Raw genomic sequence first — 18,861 nt, forward strand, 5'->3', positions numbered from 1 at the left:
CATACGTCTTCAAGAGATGTGCTGATCAGATGATTAGAAGATGCATAGCAGAGGAAGAAGCGAAAGTTATTCTTGAACAATGCCACTCTTCACCATATGGCGGTCACTTTGGAGCATCAAGAACAGCAGCAAAGGTATTATAGTCTGGTTTTTATTGGCCTACTTTGTTCAAAGATAGATATACCTTAGCCAAGTCATGTGATAGATGCCAAAGGGTTGGCAATATTTCTAGACGCCATGAGTTCACATTGACCAATATTTTGGAAGTTGAACTTTTTGATGTTTGGGGTATTGACTTCATGGGACCATTCCCATCTTCTTTTGGTCAATCTTATATTTTGCTTGCTGTGGATTATGTGTCAAAATGGGTGGAAGCAATTGCCACCAATACTAATGATGCTCGAGTGGTTGCTAAGATTGTCCACAGGAACATCTTCACAAGATTTGGGACATCAAGAGCCATAATTAGTGATGAAGGTACACATTTTTGTAATAAAATCTTTAACTCACTTTTGGCTAAATATGATGTGAAGCATAAGGTGACCCTGGCATATCACCCACAAGCAAATGGACAAGCCGAAGTATCCAACCGGTAGATTAAGCAGATATTGGAGAAAACAGTGAAGACAAACCGGAAGGATTGGGCACTAAAGCTGGATGATGCCTTATGGGCATACAGAACGGCTTACAAGACACCTATTGGGATGTCACCTTATAGGTTGGTCTTTGGTAAGGCCTGTCACTTACCACTGGAATTGGAACACAAAGCTTTTTGGGCCATGAAAAAGCTAAACTTTGACATGGAAGCATTTGGTGAGCAGCGGCTATTGCAATTGAATGAGATGGAGGAGTTTAGAAATGAGGCTTATGAGAACGCAAAGATCTACAAGGAGAAGACCAAGAAGTGGCACGACAACCATATCTTGCATAGAAATTTCAAGCCCGGACAACAAGTACTGTTGTTCAATTCACGCCTCAAACTATTTCCTCGTAAGCTAAAATCAAGATGGTCGGGGCCATTTACAATAGAATCAGTCCAACCATATGGAGCCATTGAGCTAAAGTGCAATGACGGAAGAACGTTTAAAGTAAATGGTCAACGGATCAAGCATTATTATGGGACTGAAGTACGGGATCTTGACAACATTCCTTTGGGCGGATCAACTTGATGTAGACCGGTGGCAGTCGGGCTGACGACGTTAAACCAAGCGTTTTTTGGGAGGCAACCCAAATTTTTGTTTCTTTATTGCATTTCGTTTTCGATTTTACTTTTATTCTTGTATTTTTATTGTTTGATTGATTATGTAATTTTTTGGTTTAGTGTGTTCTTGTATTCCCCCAAATCTTATGAATATCTATTGTGTTTTTCAGGACTAACAATTAGAGGAGAAAACAATTTCAAAGAGTACACCTGCAGTCCGTTATTGAGCGCGCCGGCGTTGGTTTTACAGAGACAACACCGCACCCGCGGTATTTTTACAGCGCCCCTGCGGTGTTTGCTTTATGAAGAATGAAAATTTCCAGTAGGTAAAGCGCACCCGCGGCCTATTTTGTAGTGCACCCGCGATAGGTTTCCATAACCCACACCGCACCCGCGGTAAGCTAAGCACCGCACCCCCGCGGTCACTGAAGGTCGAAAATAAAAATTTTCCAGAATCCTGACCGCACCCGCGGTAAGCTTAGCACCGCACCCGCGGTCGATTGTTTTAAATTCTGAAACACGCGAACATTGGACATAACCGAGTACATTTCTCCTTCACTTCACAATATTCTCTCAAGAACACACTCCACACTCAAATTTTGCTCTTTCAAGCAAAAATTTACCACTCCACAACTACATAACTTCACTCATTCCATCCAATATCCATCTTCATTCCACAAAATCAACACCAAACCTAGGGTTTGAAAGGGGGCTCGAAAATTTCACCAAGAATTTATTGGAGCTTTGATTATGTTCTTCCAAGAAACATTTCAACACTCAAGGTGAGCAAATCCATACTACATTTGCTTTGAAATTCGAAATTATTGGTGCTATTTGTTAGAATTATTAGTTTTTTTTCTCCATTATTTATTCATTTATTATCAAGTGAGTCATCAGTTGTTTATTGTTATGTTAGTTTCAGCTTATCTAGCTGGTTGTTAGCTTATCTAGCTGCTTGTTAGGCAGATCCTAGTTTTATGCTAGGTTTCTGTTTCAGTCTTTTTCTCCCTCCTGTACTATATAAGCTGCAGCTATTTCATCAATAAATATAAGTGAATTATATCCTTAAAACCAACATGGTATCAGAGCAGCGTCTCTTTCTCTTTCATGGTAGCAAACGTCGGCAATAGAGGTGTAACCTTTGGCACATTCGGATTAACATCTGAGTCAGAGGTAACCTCAAGAAATACCGCTCCTACCTCTATACACGACATGACGTCTAACTCGATTCAAATTACTGTCCATCGGTTAAATGGTCAGAATTTTTTGGAGTGGTCTCAATCAGTGAAATTGGCAGTTGATGGACGAGGAAAACTAGGATACCTTACTGGAGAAACAGCCAGACCTGCAGAGACAGAGCCAACCTTCAAGACATGGAGGTCGGAGAACTCTCTGGTCATGGCATGGCTTCTCAATTCAATGGAACTCTCCATTGCCAAACCCCACATGTTTATGAAGACCGCGAAAGAGGTGTGGGATTCTGTCAGAGAGACCTATTCAGATTCTGAGAATTCTTCCAAGATCTTTGAGTTGAAAACAAAACTCTGGAACTTGAAGCAAAATGATAGGGAAGTTACAATCTACTACAACGAGATGGTGGCCCTATGGCAGGAACTAGACCAACACTATGATGATGTGTGGGAGAGCAAGGAGGACTTTGCGAGGCAGAAGAAGAGGGAAGAGAATGATCGTGTCTATGTATTCTTGGCTGGAATGAGTCAAGACCTGGATGAAGTCAAGGGGAGAATACTTGGCCGAAGACCTCTTCCATCAATCAGAGAAGTCTTCTCTGAAATAAGCCAAGAAGAAAGCAGAAAAAAGGTTATGAATAACCAGGTGATACATGAGACTAATGGAGGATCTGCGAATGATACATCTGCCCTTGTGTCCCGCGGTAATGATCCAGGATACAACCTCGACAAGAAGAAGAAACCATGGTGTGATCATTGCAAAAAGGCATGGCATACTCGTGAGACGTGTTGGAAGCTTCATGGAAAGCCCGCTGACTGAAAGAAACGTCCTGAGAGAGCCCTGTAAACTACTTCTGAACCGACACAAGGGACATCAACCAACTCTGGACAGTTTTCGTTCACTAAGGACCAGATAGATCAGCTTCTCAGGTTACTTCAACCAGCAAACCCAACACCTTCAAATTGTACCCTTGCTCAAAATGGTAAAGTCCCTGGTATGTCTCTCTTGTGTTCAAAGCCTGATTGTACCTGGATCATAGATTCAGGTGCAACTGACCATATGACCGGGTCCTCTACATTTTTTTCTACCTATAATCCATGTGCAGGGAATAGGAAAGTTAGGATTGCAGATGGCCCTTCACTCCTATTGCAGGAATGGGAGACATTAAACTGTCATCCACCATAACCCTGCTAAATGTTCTTCACGTCCCTAAATTGTCATGTAGCCTTATCTCAATAAGTAAACTAACCCGTGACCTTCAATGCCAAGCTAAATTTAATGATTCTCATTGTGACTTTCAGGATGTGGCCTTGGGGAAGATGATTGGCAATGCTAGAGAATGCGGTGGTCTCTATATTCTTGATGGGGAAACCGACTCTTGTAAACTTGCTTAGGCTTTTTCCGGTTTGAAAACTATGTTTATTGATCCGAATAATGAGATTTATTTATGGCATTTCCGTTTAGGACATCCTAGTTTCCATTATATGCAACATTTGTTTCCCAAGTTATTTTTGAATAAAAATCCTTCTATATTTAAATGTGAAATTTGTGCCTTGGCAAAACATCATAGATCTTTTTATCCTCCAATACACTATCAACCGAGCAGACCCTTCTCACTAATCCATAGTGATGTTTGGGGTCCCTCTCGTGTCACTAGCTGTTTTGGTAAAAGTTGGTTTGTAACGTTCATAGATGATCATACTCGTTCATGTTGGGTGTTTTTATTGAAAGAAAAATCAGAAGTGGAGACTGTTTTTAAAAACTTCAACCATATGATTAATACTCAGTTCCAGACAAATGTGCAAATGCTAAGAAATGACAATGGAGGAGAGTATTTTAAGGAAACTTTAGGTCAATTTTTTAAAGAGAAGGGTATTGTTCAACAAAGTTCATGCACTGATAGTCCACAACATAATGGTGTCGCTGAGAGAAAAAATAGGCACATTTTGGAAATAACTCGTGCACTCCTATTCACCAATAAGGTTCCTGAATACTTGTGGGGAGAAGCAGTCTTGACTGCAGTATATTTGATGAATAGGGTGCCTTCTAAGGTGTTAAATTTTCAGACTCCTCTTGATAAACTTAAGGAACACTTTCCAAACTCTAAATTGTTTTCAAATTCCCTTACCTTGCGCACGTTTGGTTGTACTGTTTTTGTGAGAAATTTGGATAGAAACATGAGTAAGTTAGATCCTAAGGCAAAAAAATGTGTGTTTGTAGGGTATGGCTCTACTCAAAAGGGTTATAAGTGTTTTGATCCAATGTCAAAAAAACTGCATATTTCTTTCGATGTAACGTTCTTTGAAGATAAATCATATTTTGGGCCTCATCTTCAGGGGCAGTTCAGAGGTGTTGAAGATTCGGAAATATTTCCTTTTACTATTTCAAACCAAAATGATAAAAATATCCTAAGTAATGACTCCTCTTCTGAACATAATAAAGGGACAACTAACACTCTAGAACAAAACCCTATAAATCTGGTTGAAAATTCCGAATTATATAAGGAATCGACTATTTCTCCATCGACTCTTAAAAACATGGGATACATTGACCACACAAGTGTGGAGAACAATAATAAACCGCATAATAATGAAATTGGACCTAATGGTCAAAATAATTCTCAAAGTTCTCCGATTAGTAAAATCAATAATCAAAAAGGAGAATTCTACGAGCAAGTCTACCGGAGAAGATTTCCAAATCAAGAAGTTAGAGACAACGTACCTCTTCATTCTCAAGCGTCTGACCAAGAGCCATCTCCTGAAGGTAAGGTCTCAAACCCCCTTGATCTTCCGATTGCCCTTAGAAAAGAAAAAAGGTCTTGTGCTAAATACCCTGTATCTAACTTTGTTACCTACAATAGATTGTCCCCAAAATTCTCAACCTTTTCAGGAAATGTTTCCTCTGTACACGTACCAAAAAATATACAAGAAGCCCTAGAAAGTCCTGAGTGGAAGAAAGCTATTTATGAGGAGATTGGTGCCCTTGAGAAGAATCAGACGTGGGCAATGGAGAATCTGCCTAAAGAAAAACAACCGTGGGATGCAAGTGGGTTTTTACACCCAAGTTCAATGCCGAGGGAAGCCTTGAGAGGTATAAGGCACGGCTGGTTGCAAAGGGGTTCACTCAGACCTACGGTATTGATTACTCAGAGACATTTGCTCCAGTCGCTATGATGAATACAGTTGAGATCTTGTTGTCAATTGCAGTCAATCTGGAATGGCCTTTACAGCAGCTTGATGTAAAGAATGCCTTCCTAAATGGCAACCTAAACGAGGAAGTGTTCATGGATCCCCCTCCCGGCTTTGAAACTAACTTCGGGACCAAGGTATGCAAGCTACAAAAGGCCCTATATGGACTTAAACAGTCCCCAAGGGCATGGTTTGGCAGATTCACAAGTTTCGTTCTGGATCAAGGATACCTACAAGCTCAATCCGATCATACTATGTTCATGAAGTTCTCAGGTTCAAGAGTCTCAATTTTAATTGTCTATGTGGATGATATTATTCTCACAGGTGATGACAAAGAGGAAATAAGTTCACTAAAAACTAGACTATCCAAAGAATTCGAGATCAAAGACCTAGGAGGACTAAAGTACTTTCTGGCCATGGAATTCGCACGGTCCGAGAAGGGACTTGTTGTTTCTCAGCGCAAGTATATACTTGATCTCCTGGAGGAAACTGGTATGAGTGGGTGTAAACCAGTAGATACTCCTATTGATGCAAACAAGAAACTTGGCGAGATGAGCTGCAAATCTCCGGCCAATGTGCATCAGTATCAGAGGCTAGTCAGCAAACTGATTTACCTCTCTCATACTCGACCCAACATAGCTTTTGCGGTTAGCCTTGTCAGTCAATTTATGCATGCACCGTCTAGAGATCATCTTGAAGCAGCAAATAGGATCTTAAGGTACCTGAAAGGATGTCCGGGCAAAGGACTTTGTTTCAAGAAGAGTGGCAGCAGGAATGTTGAGGTATATACCGATGCTAATTGGGCCGGTTTTGTGATAGATAGGAAGTCTACATCGGGTTACTGCACATTTCTATGGGGAAATCTAGTCACGTGGAGAAGTAAAAAGCAGAGTGTGGTAGCTCGTAGTAGTGCAGAGGCTGAGTTTAGGGCAATGGCTAATGGGATAACTGAAGTTTTGTGGGCTCAACGTGTTATGAAAGATTTGAAGCTCGAGGTTACATTACCGATCAGATTATATTGTGACAATAAGGTGGCGATTAGTATAGCTCACAATCCAGTTCAGCATGACCGAACCAAACATATTGAAGTGGACAGGTACTTCATAAAGGAGAAACTGGATCAAGGTCTGATCCGCACACATTTGTTCCTTCCTCAGAACAGGTGGCTGATATCTTCACAAAGGGCTTGTTCAAACCTGTGTTCGAGGGTCCTGTTGTGGGGACCCGGGCTCTAACTCAGTTCTTTACGGGATTAATCGGATCGTTGTTAGAAAACGTGGGTCAAATTTTTGCTTTTAACTTTAAATCAAATGTATAAAAACCAAGCATAAGAATTCTCTTTATTTAATTACAACAAACGTAAATACATGGTTGGTCCTAATACATCCATACCAAACTAAAGTTCCATACTATACAATCTCCAAATCATAAGTAGTACAAGTCTAGTACAATAACTACTAGCAGTCCTCTGTGCCCGAAGCCACCACTCTATCTCGATCTCATCTCGGTCGTGACCCTGATCCTGCCCCACCTGTTGTTATGCACACATACAGACATAACAACAGCCGGAAACTCCGGTGAGAACCAATCCCAGTATAAAACATGGTATGCATGCATAAACAAAATATAAATCATGAAACAACTATCATGAATAATATCAAAAGCAATAGGTTCCATAGTCTATGAAACCAAATCAATATAAGCATGCAATATCAATCAAATCATGTCCTGACTCAATTCGACTCTACTCTAGGGATCCCGGTGTGAATAAGACGTTGCTGTCTATTACCTACCCTCCCAATCGGGGTAACGGTACGTCTCATTCCTAGATTTCGGTCATGTCTGTATCGAGTGTCTATACATGGAGTCGAACTGCTCCAATGCGACGATACTACCGAACATCTAGTTTGACAAATCTGTCAATGACTCCTATCTCAAGGCTTGAATATAATCTATAAACAAGGCATAAACATTCAAAATATAAACATAATCTAGTATGTGATTTTGTTGGGAAACTCAAATTGAATCTCATTTGAGTTGTGTCTCCCCAAAGTCACATGAATTATACCTTTCTTGTTGAACTTTTATCGATGTCAAGGTCTCGAAGTCGAAGTGAGGCACAATGAATCTGAAATGGTAATGTTCAATAGATACAAGATCAACATTCTATTCAATCCATACATGTACGTAACAATATTCATTCTCGGTACATTTTGGATGGCATAACGACGTATTATTTCGATACCGATCAACTCAATAACACATATATGATATCAACAATTCCCAATTCTCAATAATCATCCACCACACTTCAAAATCTGCATAATCTCCTATACACATTTTCTGAAAATACAAAATAATCACATACGATAATCTTTCTTCGATCCGTTTTCAAATATACGTTCGGAGATATCACAAGAATACATAATAACCATCAATATCTGGTTTCTTCAACATCTTAACTTCAAAACATGTTGAAAGTTAACAATACTTACTTCCTTTTGTAGCCAATAGCAAGAGGAGTACGAATATCACCCCGGATCGAAAATCGGATAACTAAATGTGAGACAATCACAATTCTAAGCTAGGGAGAACTTGGAGCTTTTCTGAATCTCTTTCTCTCGGTTATTGCTGATGGAGATGAAGAAATGAAAGTGTTACACATTATATAGCTCATGCCATGTGCCAACTTAGTGTGCATGCTGGACTTCTCGCGCATATGCGCGCCCTTAACTCGCGCATATGCGCGAGACATATTGTCTCGGCATCAACACCTCGCGCATATGCGCGCTTCATCTCGCGCATGTGCGCCAAAGTCTCTGGAGGTGTCGCGCATATGCGCGCCTTATCTCGCGCATGTGCGTCAATGATTCTGGACGTGTCGCGCATATGCGGGCATTTCTTCGCGCATATGCGTCATAGGTTCGGCCCTTCACAACTATTTGAATATTTTCTCATCTTTTTCCATGTCTTTCCTATTCCCATCTCACTTAGTGCTTCTCATTTTATATCATGCATACTCATATCTTTTGAGTCTCACATCAATGAAGACTAATAATCTCAAGCCTTACATTTCTACCCCTCTAAGAAATGATTTCATCCTCGAAATCGTAGGCAATCTATCGAATCATACATAAAAAGTAATATAATCAAAACTAAAGAATTACTTACGTCGTGTAAATAGCTCGGGATGTTTCTTTCTCATATCTGCTTCTGTCTCCCAAGTCGCTTCTTCGATGCCATGACGACTCCACTGGACTTTCACTAACGGAATAGTCTTCGTTCGGAGCTGTTTTTCTTTCCGATCAAGAATCTGTATCGGTTGTTCAACATAACTCAACGTCTAATCCAGCTCAGCTTCGTCAGGCCGAATGACATGAGAATCATCAGACATATATTTTCGCAACATTGATACATGAAAAACGTCATGTATCCCGGATAGAGAAGGAGGAAGAGCCAATCGATATGCTCGATTGCCAATCTTTTAAGAATCTCATATGGACCGATGTATCTAGGAGACAACTTCCCGCGTTTGCCAAATCTGACAACGCCTCGGAAAGGTGAAATCTTCAAGAATACTCTGTCTCCCTGTTCAAATACTAACGGTCTACGTCTGATATTGGCATACTTGGCCTGTCTATCCTGTGCCGTCTTCATTCTTTTCTGGATTATCTTCACTTTCTCAGTCATATCACGAATCATATCAGGCCCAAGTTCTGGTGCCTCAGAGATATCATCCCAATATAGAGGAGATCTGCACTTCTTGCCATATAAAGCTTCAAACGGTGTCATCTCTATGCTCGTTTGATAGTTGTTGTTTTATGAGAATTCACACAACGGTAGTGAATCTTGCCAACTAGTGCCAAAGTCTAGCACTACTGCTCTCAACATGTCCTCTAAAGTCTGGATAGTCCGCTCTGAGTGTCCATCTGTCTGGGGATGATAAGCAGTGCTCAGGTGCAATGTCGTACCTAAAGCCTGCTGCAGACTGTGCCAAAAGTGAGAAGTGAATTGTAGATCACGATCTGATACGATAGACTTCGGCACACCATGCAATCTGACTACCTCTCTGACATATATCTCAGCCATCTGATCGTGTCGGTATGTCATTCTGTAGGGAATAAAACACGCTGATTTGGTTAATCTGTCAATAATGACCCAAATCGCGTCACAGCCTCGGGATGATCGAGGTAACTTCGTCACGAAATCCATGGAAATGTGATCCCATTTCCATTCTGGAATAGACAAACTCTGAAGTAAACCTCCGGGCTTCTTTCTCTCAGCCTTCACCTGTTGGCAATTTAAACACTTAGACACAAATTCGGCAATGTCTGACTTCATCTGTTTCCACCAGAACTGTGTCTTTAGATCGTTGTTCATCTTCCTGCCACCAGGATGAATACTGAACCGACCACAGTGCGCTTCTGACATAATCTGTTGTTTCAATTCTGGTACATCTGGCACTACAAGACGGTTATTCACGTACAGAACATAATCATGTACCTGATATTCTGACTGATATCCTGATCTGACCATCTGAATCGACTTCTGAATATTCTGATCAGTTCTCTGCGCTTCTTTGATTCGCATAATCAAATCTGGTTCAACTTGAATCGAAGCAAGTCGTAGAGGTCTACTAGCTGTATCAAATGTTAAACCCGACAAGCAACAATCTTCAATCATATTTGAAACACCTATCGTCGATAATGATAAGGAACATACCTTTCGACTCAAGGCGTCCGCTGCTGCATTTGACTTTCCAGGATAGTACTTGATCTCGCAATCAAAATCTTTCAGTAGATCAAGCCATCTACGCTGCCTCATGTTCAACTCTGACAGAGAAAACAGATACTTCAGGCTTTTATGGTCAGAGTAAATCTCAAACTTCTCGCCATAGAGATAATGACGCCAGATCTTCAATGCAAATACGATAGCCGCCAATTCAAGATCATGAATTGGGTATCGGGTCTCATGTGGCTTCAGCTGTCTAGAGGCATATGCGATTACATGATCCCGCTGCATAAGAACACATCCTAGCCCTCTGTGGGATGCATCACAATATACAACGAAATCGCCAGTACCTGAAAGAATCATCAAAACAGGTGCACTGGTCAGCCTCTTCTTCAACTCTAGGAAGCTAGACTCGCAATCCTCAGACCACACAAATGGTGCATTCTTCTGTGTCAACTGGGTAATCGGCTTTGCAATACTGGAGAAATCTTTGATGAATCGTCTATAGTACCCTGCTAGACCCATGAAACTGCGTATCTCAGGCACCGAAGTCGGTCTCGGCCAACTGATCACAGCTTCAACTTTACTCGGATCCACAGAAATACCATCTCCAGATATGATATGACCCAAGAAGACAACCTGTCTCAACCAGAATTCACACTTGGATAGTTTGGCATACAATCTCTCTTTTCTCAATGTCTGCAATACAATCCTCAAATGATCGGCATGCTCAGTCATACTCTTAGAATACACCAGAATGTCATCAATAAAAACAATCACAAACTCATCTAAATATCTCTGAAAGACGCGGTTCATCAGTCCCATAAACACCGCTGGAGCATTCGTTAAACCAAAAGGCATGATAATAAATTCGTAATGTCCATACCTGGTTTGAAATGTTGTCTTTGGTATATCAATATCTCGTACTCGCAGCTGGTGATATCCAGATCTCAAATCGTTCTTGGAATAAACAGAGGATCCCTGCAACTGATCAAATAAATCATCAATGCGAGGCAATGGGTACTTGTTCTTTACCGTCGCCTTGTTCAGTTGCCGGTAGTCAATACATAATCGCATAGAACCGTCTTTCTTCCATACAAATAGCACTGGTGCGCCCCAAGGAGACACACTCGGTCTAATGTATCCCTTGGTTAGAAGATCTTCTAATTGTGCTTTTAATTCTTTCACTCTATCGGCGCCATCCTATACGGGGCTCGAGATATAGGAACAGTGCCTGGCATAAGATCTATACTGAAATCAACCTCTCCTACTGGAGGTAACCCTGGAATCTCCTCTGGGAATACATCCGCAAATTCGCAAACCACTGGTAAATCTGCCAACGTCAAGCTCGGCTTCAGTAAATCTACTGAATAAATAAGGAACCCTTCTGCTCCTTGTTGCAAAAATCTCCTCATAGTCGAAGCAGATACTAAGGGAATCCGAGATCTGGAACCCTTCCCATAGAATTTCCACTCCTCTGCCATTTCAGGTCTGAATTTGATGATCTTGTGGAAATTGTCTACGGTGGCTCTGTACTTGGTTAGCATATCAATCCCAACAATACAATCAAAATCAGCCAAACCAAGAACAATGCAATCTAAGTCAATCTCATGACCCTCGAATTGTAATATACAATTTCTAACTGTAGTCACAGATACAAGACCACTTCCCAACGGAGAAGAAATAGATACTACAGTCGACAATGACTCAACAAGTAATGAATGCAATAATGAAAAACGTTCAGAGATGAATGTATGCGATGCACCTGTGTCTATCAACACATATGCAGGATAACCGCAAAGAAAACAGTTACCTGCAATAACATCATCTGGCGCATCCTGGGCTTGCTCCTCGGTCAGTGCAAACACCCTAGCCTGCTGTCTAGGAGGTTGACTCACAGTCTGGCTACCTCCTGGTCTCTGCTAAGACTGTGCAGATGGTGGCTGGAATGAATGTACAGATGTCTGTCTCTCAATCTGAGGCACTGATGCAGATGACCCTGCACTCTGGGATCGCTGTGCACCTCTCTGGGGACAAACTCTAGCAAAGTGTCCCTGCTGCCTGCATATGTTACATCTGTCTATCACTCCTTGACACTGCTCAGTGGCATGCCTACCACCACAAGAACTGTAATAAACACCAGTATACTCTGCACTCTGGCCAGGACCTCTCTATCTTGACCCACTAGAGCTCGACGAACTGCTCCCTGACTTCTTAAACTGTCTGCCTTTTGCTTTCAGAAAATCCTTCTTGCCACTACTACTACTTCCACTATCAAATCGAGGAGGAAGTGGTGGAAACTGGGCGGCGGGCTGTGGCGGTCTCTGATTCTGAGCACTATAGAAAGCCCCTCGCTGCCTAATCAAGCCAGCCTCTGCTCCCTTTGCTCTGTTCAGTGCATCAGAAAAGGTATTGGGTCGTCCCGTGTTCACCAATGTGAAAATGTCAGGATTTAAGCCATTGATGAACTGATCCGCGACGGCCTCGTCATTTCCTGCCACATGGGGTGCAAACCGAAGCAAGGAAGAAAACTTGGCAACATATTCTTCAATGTTCAATTGCCCTTGTCGTAGATTTGCAAATTCTGCCCCTTTATCCTTTCGATATGACACTGGAAAGAAACGTTGATAAAATTCATCTTTAAATACTTTCCAAGTAATATCGATACCTCGATGTTCTAAGGCTCTTTTTGTGGTCAACCACCAGCTTTTCGCAACTTCTTGCAACTGATGTGAAACGTCCTGCTCTTTTTATTGTTTTAAAAGTACTAGAAATTTTTTTTTTCTTTCTCTAAAATTCTCGGCTTTCACTAAAATATTTTTATAAAATATTTTAACCCTTAAAATAAAATACCAACCATCTAGCATTTTAAAAATCAAGTGCAATGGTCATAAAATAAAATCGTCGCATGATTACCAAACCTAAAAAGCAATAAATTTGAAAAGTAAAGCCCATACTAAACCTCTCAAAATCTCTCAAAAGCATAAGTAAATAGTCTTAAAATCTTTAAATAATATCATAAAGCATAATGCGGAAAATGTAGCGCTGGTCCTCGGGTTATGTGCGCCTTCAGTCCAGTCAAATCACTCATCAAGTCCTCCCTCAATACCACCTGCATCCATCACACCTAGTGAGTCTAAAGACTCAACACACCATAATCTTTATAACGAGTAATACGTAATACAGTCAACATATAACGGTGAAAAATATTTGTACTTAAAATATCGTTTTCATGAAGATGCATAAACTTGAACATAAACATTTTCATAAATATTTTCATGATGCATTTCATAAACCTTAACCTTTTTCCTTTTTTCCTCAACATGACATGACATAAAACATTTTTCATGATCATAAACATTTTCCTTTTTCTTTTCCTTTTCCTTTTCCTTTTCCTTTTCCTTTTTCCTTTTGTTGAATTCAGATCGTTAATTGTGACTTTCTTGATCATGCTCATGAGGGTCGATGGATCCATCTACATAAAACCACAGTACTGGGCGGCGGGGGACACCAGCAACACTCTCACCGGTCAACTGGGCCCTGGCCTATCATGATTCGAATAGAAATACGATCGTCGGGGCTCCCTCTGGGGCCTTTTCCCATAAATGGGCTCCCTCTGGGGCCTTTTCCCCTCACGATATTCTCATTCTTCTGTTACCACAAAACCGTTACCACGTATCCGTTACCACATATCCGTTACCACATATTCGCAATGATGGAAACACGATCGTCGGGCTCCCACTGGGACCATAACCCTCACGACGTCGCCAACATTAACGAATTAGTCACAATTATTTCACATCCTTCAAAATTTTTCATTCACATCACTTTAGAAAAATCATGAATATCATTACGTTTTTTTTTTATTTTTGAAACCAAGCATGCAACATGTATTTTAAATGTCTTCTTAAATCATAAAAATCCATTAGACATTTAAAAATCATCATTTAATCATGAACAATTCATAAACATTTAAAAATAATCATATTTTCATAAAAATAGCATTCAGGACACTGCCATGACGTTTACTAATGCTCTAGGTGCAAAAAGACAGTTTTACCCCTAGACGTAAAATTTTACCTTTTCGACTTTTTCCTTGATTTCATGACTCTAACATGTCCCAAATAATTATTTAAGCTTACGTGAATTTTTTCATAATTTTATTTGGCTTAAATGTTAGACTTTTTCAATTATCTTTTCTAGATTATTTTGACGGTGTTTTAATCCCGAAAAATCCCAAACATTAATATAAAATTCCTAAATTCTAAATTTAGTCCTTTTATATTATTTTAGCCCTTGTGGACCACGACTCGACCCCCGTGAGCCGTTTTCCAATTTTTCTTATTTTAGATACCCTATTTGACACCTAAACTTCGACCCCGAGCCATCTCTTAATTTTTTGCGAGTTACCCCCGAACCATGTCGAGCCAAAAGGTGCCCAACATGTTAATTTAGCCTACTGGACTCTAAGTTTACCAAGACTCCACCCCAAAACCTGAAAACAAGTTGCCCCAAGCACCACCATGTTCTGGCCGAGAGTTTCAATGAGATTGGACTCTATGCTTTGGTGCCTAGACTCTAAGCCAACGCCCTAGCCCCTGAACCAATGTGTTGTGCACCGCCTTAGGACCCTAGTGAACCATCCTTGCCCAGCCCGTGCCCCATGCATCGAGCCCCTGGCCCCTGCAGCCGCGCGAAGACCCCCCTCCCTCGGGTGCTGTCCTAGTTTCTCGGGTAGAGTCCTAGCTTGGCTAGGACTCTATCCCGACCCTTAGCGTGAGTCCTAGCATGGCTAGGACTCCCACCATGACTCACTCAAGGTCTTGGCTAGCCCCTAGAACCAACCAACCAAGCCCCCAGCCCCTGCACGACGAAACCGAGCCCCAAACTTTTGACAGCTACCTTCGGTTCCTGCATGTGTTCTTGTTTCCTTTTTCTTTCATGGTTTCAGTCGATTTCTGTGAAGTGTGTGGGACTATAAAACAAGTGTTAACCTTACCCAAACATACCTAGATATCATGGCAGCCCCTTAGTATGAAAGAGACGTGAATCGAAGCATCCACAAGTGGCATAAAAATCACAAATCCAATGCATGTACAAGATGGGTTTCAAATATTCTGAATATATACATATACGAACTTCAAGCTTTTCATGCACACATAATTTAAACAATATTATGATATGATGGATGAGAAAAGGAGATGTATTGTAGCACCCGTAAATCAGTAGACGTATAAGCCATGCATAATTCTAGATTTTTAAATTTAATTGACTTCATTGCATGATTATTTTAAATGCATTTATTTGAAGTTAATTATTCATTATTTCAGTTCAGTAGTTTGATTTTTAGCATTTCAGTTATTTCAGTGAGGCCGGACCGGAGTTGGAGTTTTGAGATAGAATTTAAGATTCGAGAAATATTTCCAGAAGTTAATTTAGCTAGCAACCAAGTTCATTTAAGTTAGAAAGGGAGGTTTGAGGATTTAATTTAATTATTTGAGGTGATTAAGAATTGAACTCATTTAAGTTATTAAATTAAGGGGTTAGCTCACTAAATTATTTAAAGGATTAGTAAGGCTTTCAAGGATTATTAGTTGACTAGATAATCAACATTCCCCTTTATTTTATTATGCATTTTTCGGCCACCCTTAGTGCTAGAAGATTCATTTTCCAACTCATCAACTTTGACCAATTCTTTGCATGTAATTAGTAGGATAATTCTAGGATTTTTGGGAGCACAATTTAATTAATTAATGGACATATCCTAGACTAGAAAATAAGCAAAATTTCGGCCACTACCTCCTAGAAGCATCCACCAACTCATTTGATATCAATTCAAAATTTAAAATTCAAAGGGGAGTGGACTTGGTCTTGATTCTTCCTTATATTGTGCACCCTTCTCCTCACCCCTCATAACCATTTTTCCCCCCTCTCCTTTTCGAAAATTCAGAGTGAATCCACACTCATTTTCAGTAGAAAAATCGTGAGGTACCTAGCCAAAAAGAAGAGAGAAAAATCGAGAGCAAGGTAAGGTAGAAAAGAGAAGCGCTCCACCTCCTCCGGGCCGCGTCGTCGTTGTTTCGTTCGTTTTCTTTCAAAACGAAACCAGGCATGTCTAGATTTCTTTCAAACCTCAATCAAGTCATATTATCATTTATTTTTCAGTACATGATCATGTTTATTCAAGTAAAAATCGAGATCCAAGTCAAAACATTTTGAAACCACACATGCAGAATTTTCGAATTCCTTGGCAAGCTTCACGGTTTCCTTTGTTTTGTGAGTTTCAGGTATTGGATCGACTCCAGGCTCTCAAGGCGGCTTATATACATGTAGTAGGATGCATTAGGACCATGTTGGTCCATTCAAACCAGCCCCATGCTTGCTGGAAATTCAGAATGACAGCAAGTTCCCATAGGTGCAGAAATGTTGTTCGAAAAATTCAGTTTGTTGTCATGGAGGAAGGATCTGATCTTGGCTGCCCCAAGGGCCTATAGCCATGGTTGGATCACTTCCCTAGCATGTCTAAGACGTGACTAAGTTGCCCTTTTGGTGGCTTGGTTCATGGTTCATCGGTTTTTAATAAAAACATCACAACAGCCCCTATACCCCTTCGGCTACTTCGGTTGGACAGCTTTTGGTTCGTTCTTTTGTTGCTTGGTATGGATCTTGGTTGGCCTATGGCCCTTAGCCACGGTTCATATCATGCTCCTAGATGTCTAGATCGTGCCATGGTCAATCAAATGGCCACTGGAACGACGCAAGACATCGATCATAGCATAAACACTACACACGCATTCAAGATGCTCTCGGTTGGACCCTTCGGTTGAGTTATGGTGTGATGTGGATTGTGGCTGGCCTAGGGCCCTTAGCCATGGTTCAAATCATTCCTTGGGATGTTGGTAAGAGTCTTTGGTCGGTGGTTCACGCCCCTAATGGCCGATAGTCTCGAAACCAACGCGAGTCTTGTAGTTGCGCAGCTGCTGGAAATTACAGCAAGTTGCTGTGTCGTTTAGAAGGCTTGTTTGAGTTCTTGGTTGGCTTTTAGCCCATGGCCTTGGACTGGACAGTGCCTCATTGAGTTAGGAAGGTCATGTTTTTGACCGTTTGTCATTTGGATCATTTTTGAGGTCGTACGAGAATTTACGGTGCAATGTGCCAAATTGACTCTCGAAAGAGCGTTTCGTGTTTTGGCCTCCATTTCACCTAGATTTCGACCCTATCATTTTAGGAGCATTATTTTATGATTTTTTCAGCGTATTTTAATCATGACTATACGTCGGTTCAGTGTCGGTTCAAGTTGGCTCGGAGTCATGATTAAATGCGAAGTCATTAGGCGTCATAGTCGCATCTTTTGAACGTAAATTGCATAGTTGGTCAAGTTTAAGCTATTGCATATTTTTCATGGCACAGTTAGGTTGCAGCGAGCCTGGGAACGATCCAATCCAATCCAGTTGGTAAAATTACGGGACATTTTCATTACGCCAGTTAATTATTTTACGTGCATTAAATAGAAAATGATTATTTTTGAGATTTATGCGATATGGCTTGTGGTTCATTCACTATGTGGGAGTGTTATTTATACGGTCGCCAGTGACCGATCAGTTCAGTATGGTACCACCCGGTCGCCAGTGACCGGCCAGCTCAGTTCAGTTTCAGCCTCCCCGGTAGCCAGTTACCGATCAGTTCAGCTTAGTGCAGTGGCCACAGGCGTAAAACATAATCTCAACAGAAAATTTTACCAGATATTTCAGTACAGGCTCCAAGGAGCAAATATTTTTACAGTGATTTCCAGTTCAATTATGCACGTATTATAATTGCTCAGTACAGATTATTTTCAGTATGCCTCAGGACAGGATATGTTAACTCATGCATATTTTTAATTCAGATTTTTACTCGTTACCTGTGATATATGCATGCTGAGTCTTTAGGCTCACTAGACTTGATTGTTGTAGGTACTGATGAGGTCAGGGCCGAGGGCGGGGACCAGTGAGCCAGCTTGGGTCGGCAGTAGTGGCACCCGAGGACCTCAGTGCAGCAGTTGTTATATTATTCCGCAAACAATTTTTAACAGTTGTTGGATATTTTTAAATTGTGATTTTTGGCAAACTTTATTTTCTTCCGCTGCTATTATTTAAACATTGAACTTGATTCCCCAGTGATTTTATGAATGAGGCCATTTAAGTTCTTTTAAAAAGAAAAATTTTTAATTTTCCGCAATTTTCAAGAAAGGAGTTTTAGGCCCTTTACAGTTGGTATCAGAGCGGTGGTTCTGTATAGGGTTTCACTACTACTGACCGCGAGAAGCTCACGAAGCCACGCCTTTGGTCTGTAAGTTTTTCAGTTCAGCATTTTGTTCAACATTTTAGTTAAAGCATGAATTAGTTTGTCAGCATGCTTCCAGATTTTCAGTATTTCAGAGTTCATTTAAAATAAATTATGGAATTATGCATGTTAGTTATGTATGGGTTATGTTGGAACAGTATGCCCCCTAGACGCATTTTAGAGCGCAACAGAGAGGAGGAGCCCCGCCGAGAAGACAGGGAGGAGCGT

General features: G+C 40.9%; 1 protein-coding gene across 1 annotated transcript; it reads left to right on the plus strand.

Moving 5' to 3' along the window:
* The first annotated feature begins 2,308 nt into the window (after nt 1-2,308).
* Nucleotides 2,309-3,211, plus strand: LOC142550082 (uncharacterized). The gene has a single exon (XM_075659320.1). The coding sequence runs from the start codon at nt 2,309-2,311 to the stop codon at nt 3,209-3,211; it is 903 nt and encodes a 300-aa protein (XP_075515435.1).
* The last annotated feature ends 15,650 nt before the right edge of the window (nt 3,212-18,861 follow it).

The sequence above is a fragment of the Primulina tabacum genome, chromosome 6 (assembly GCF_025594145.1).
Source record: "Primulina tabacum isolate GXHZ01 chromosome 6, ASM2559414v2, whole genome shotgun sequence".
Taxonomy (NCBI): Eukaryota; Viridiplantae; Streptophyta; class Magnoliopsida; order Lamiales; family Gesneriaceae; genus Primulina; species Primulina tabacum.

Excerpts from the sequence above, each read along its gene's own strand:
- LOC142550082 (XM_075659320.1), top strand. The coding sequence starts at position 2,309 with ATGGTAGCAAACGTCGGCAATAGAGGTGTAACCTTTGGCACATTCGGA.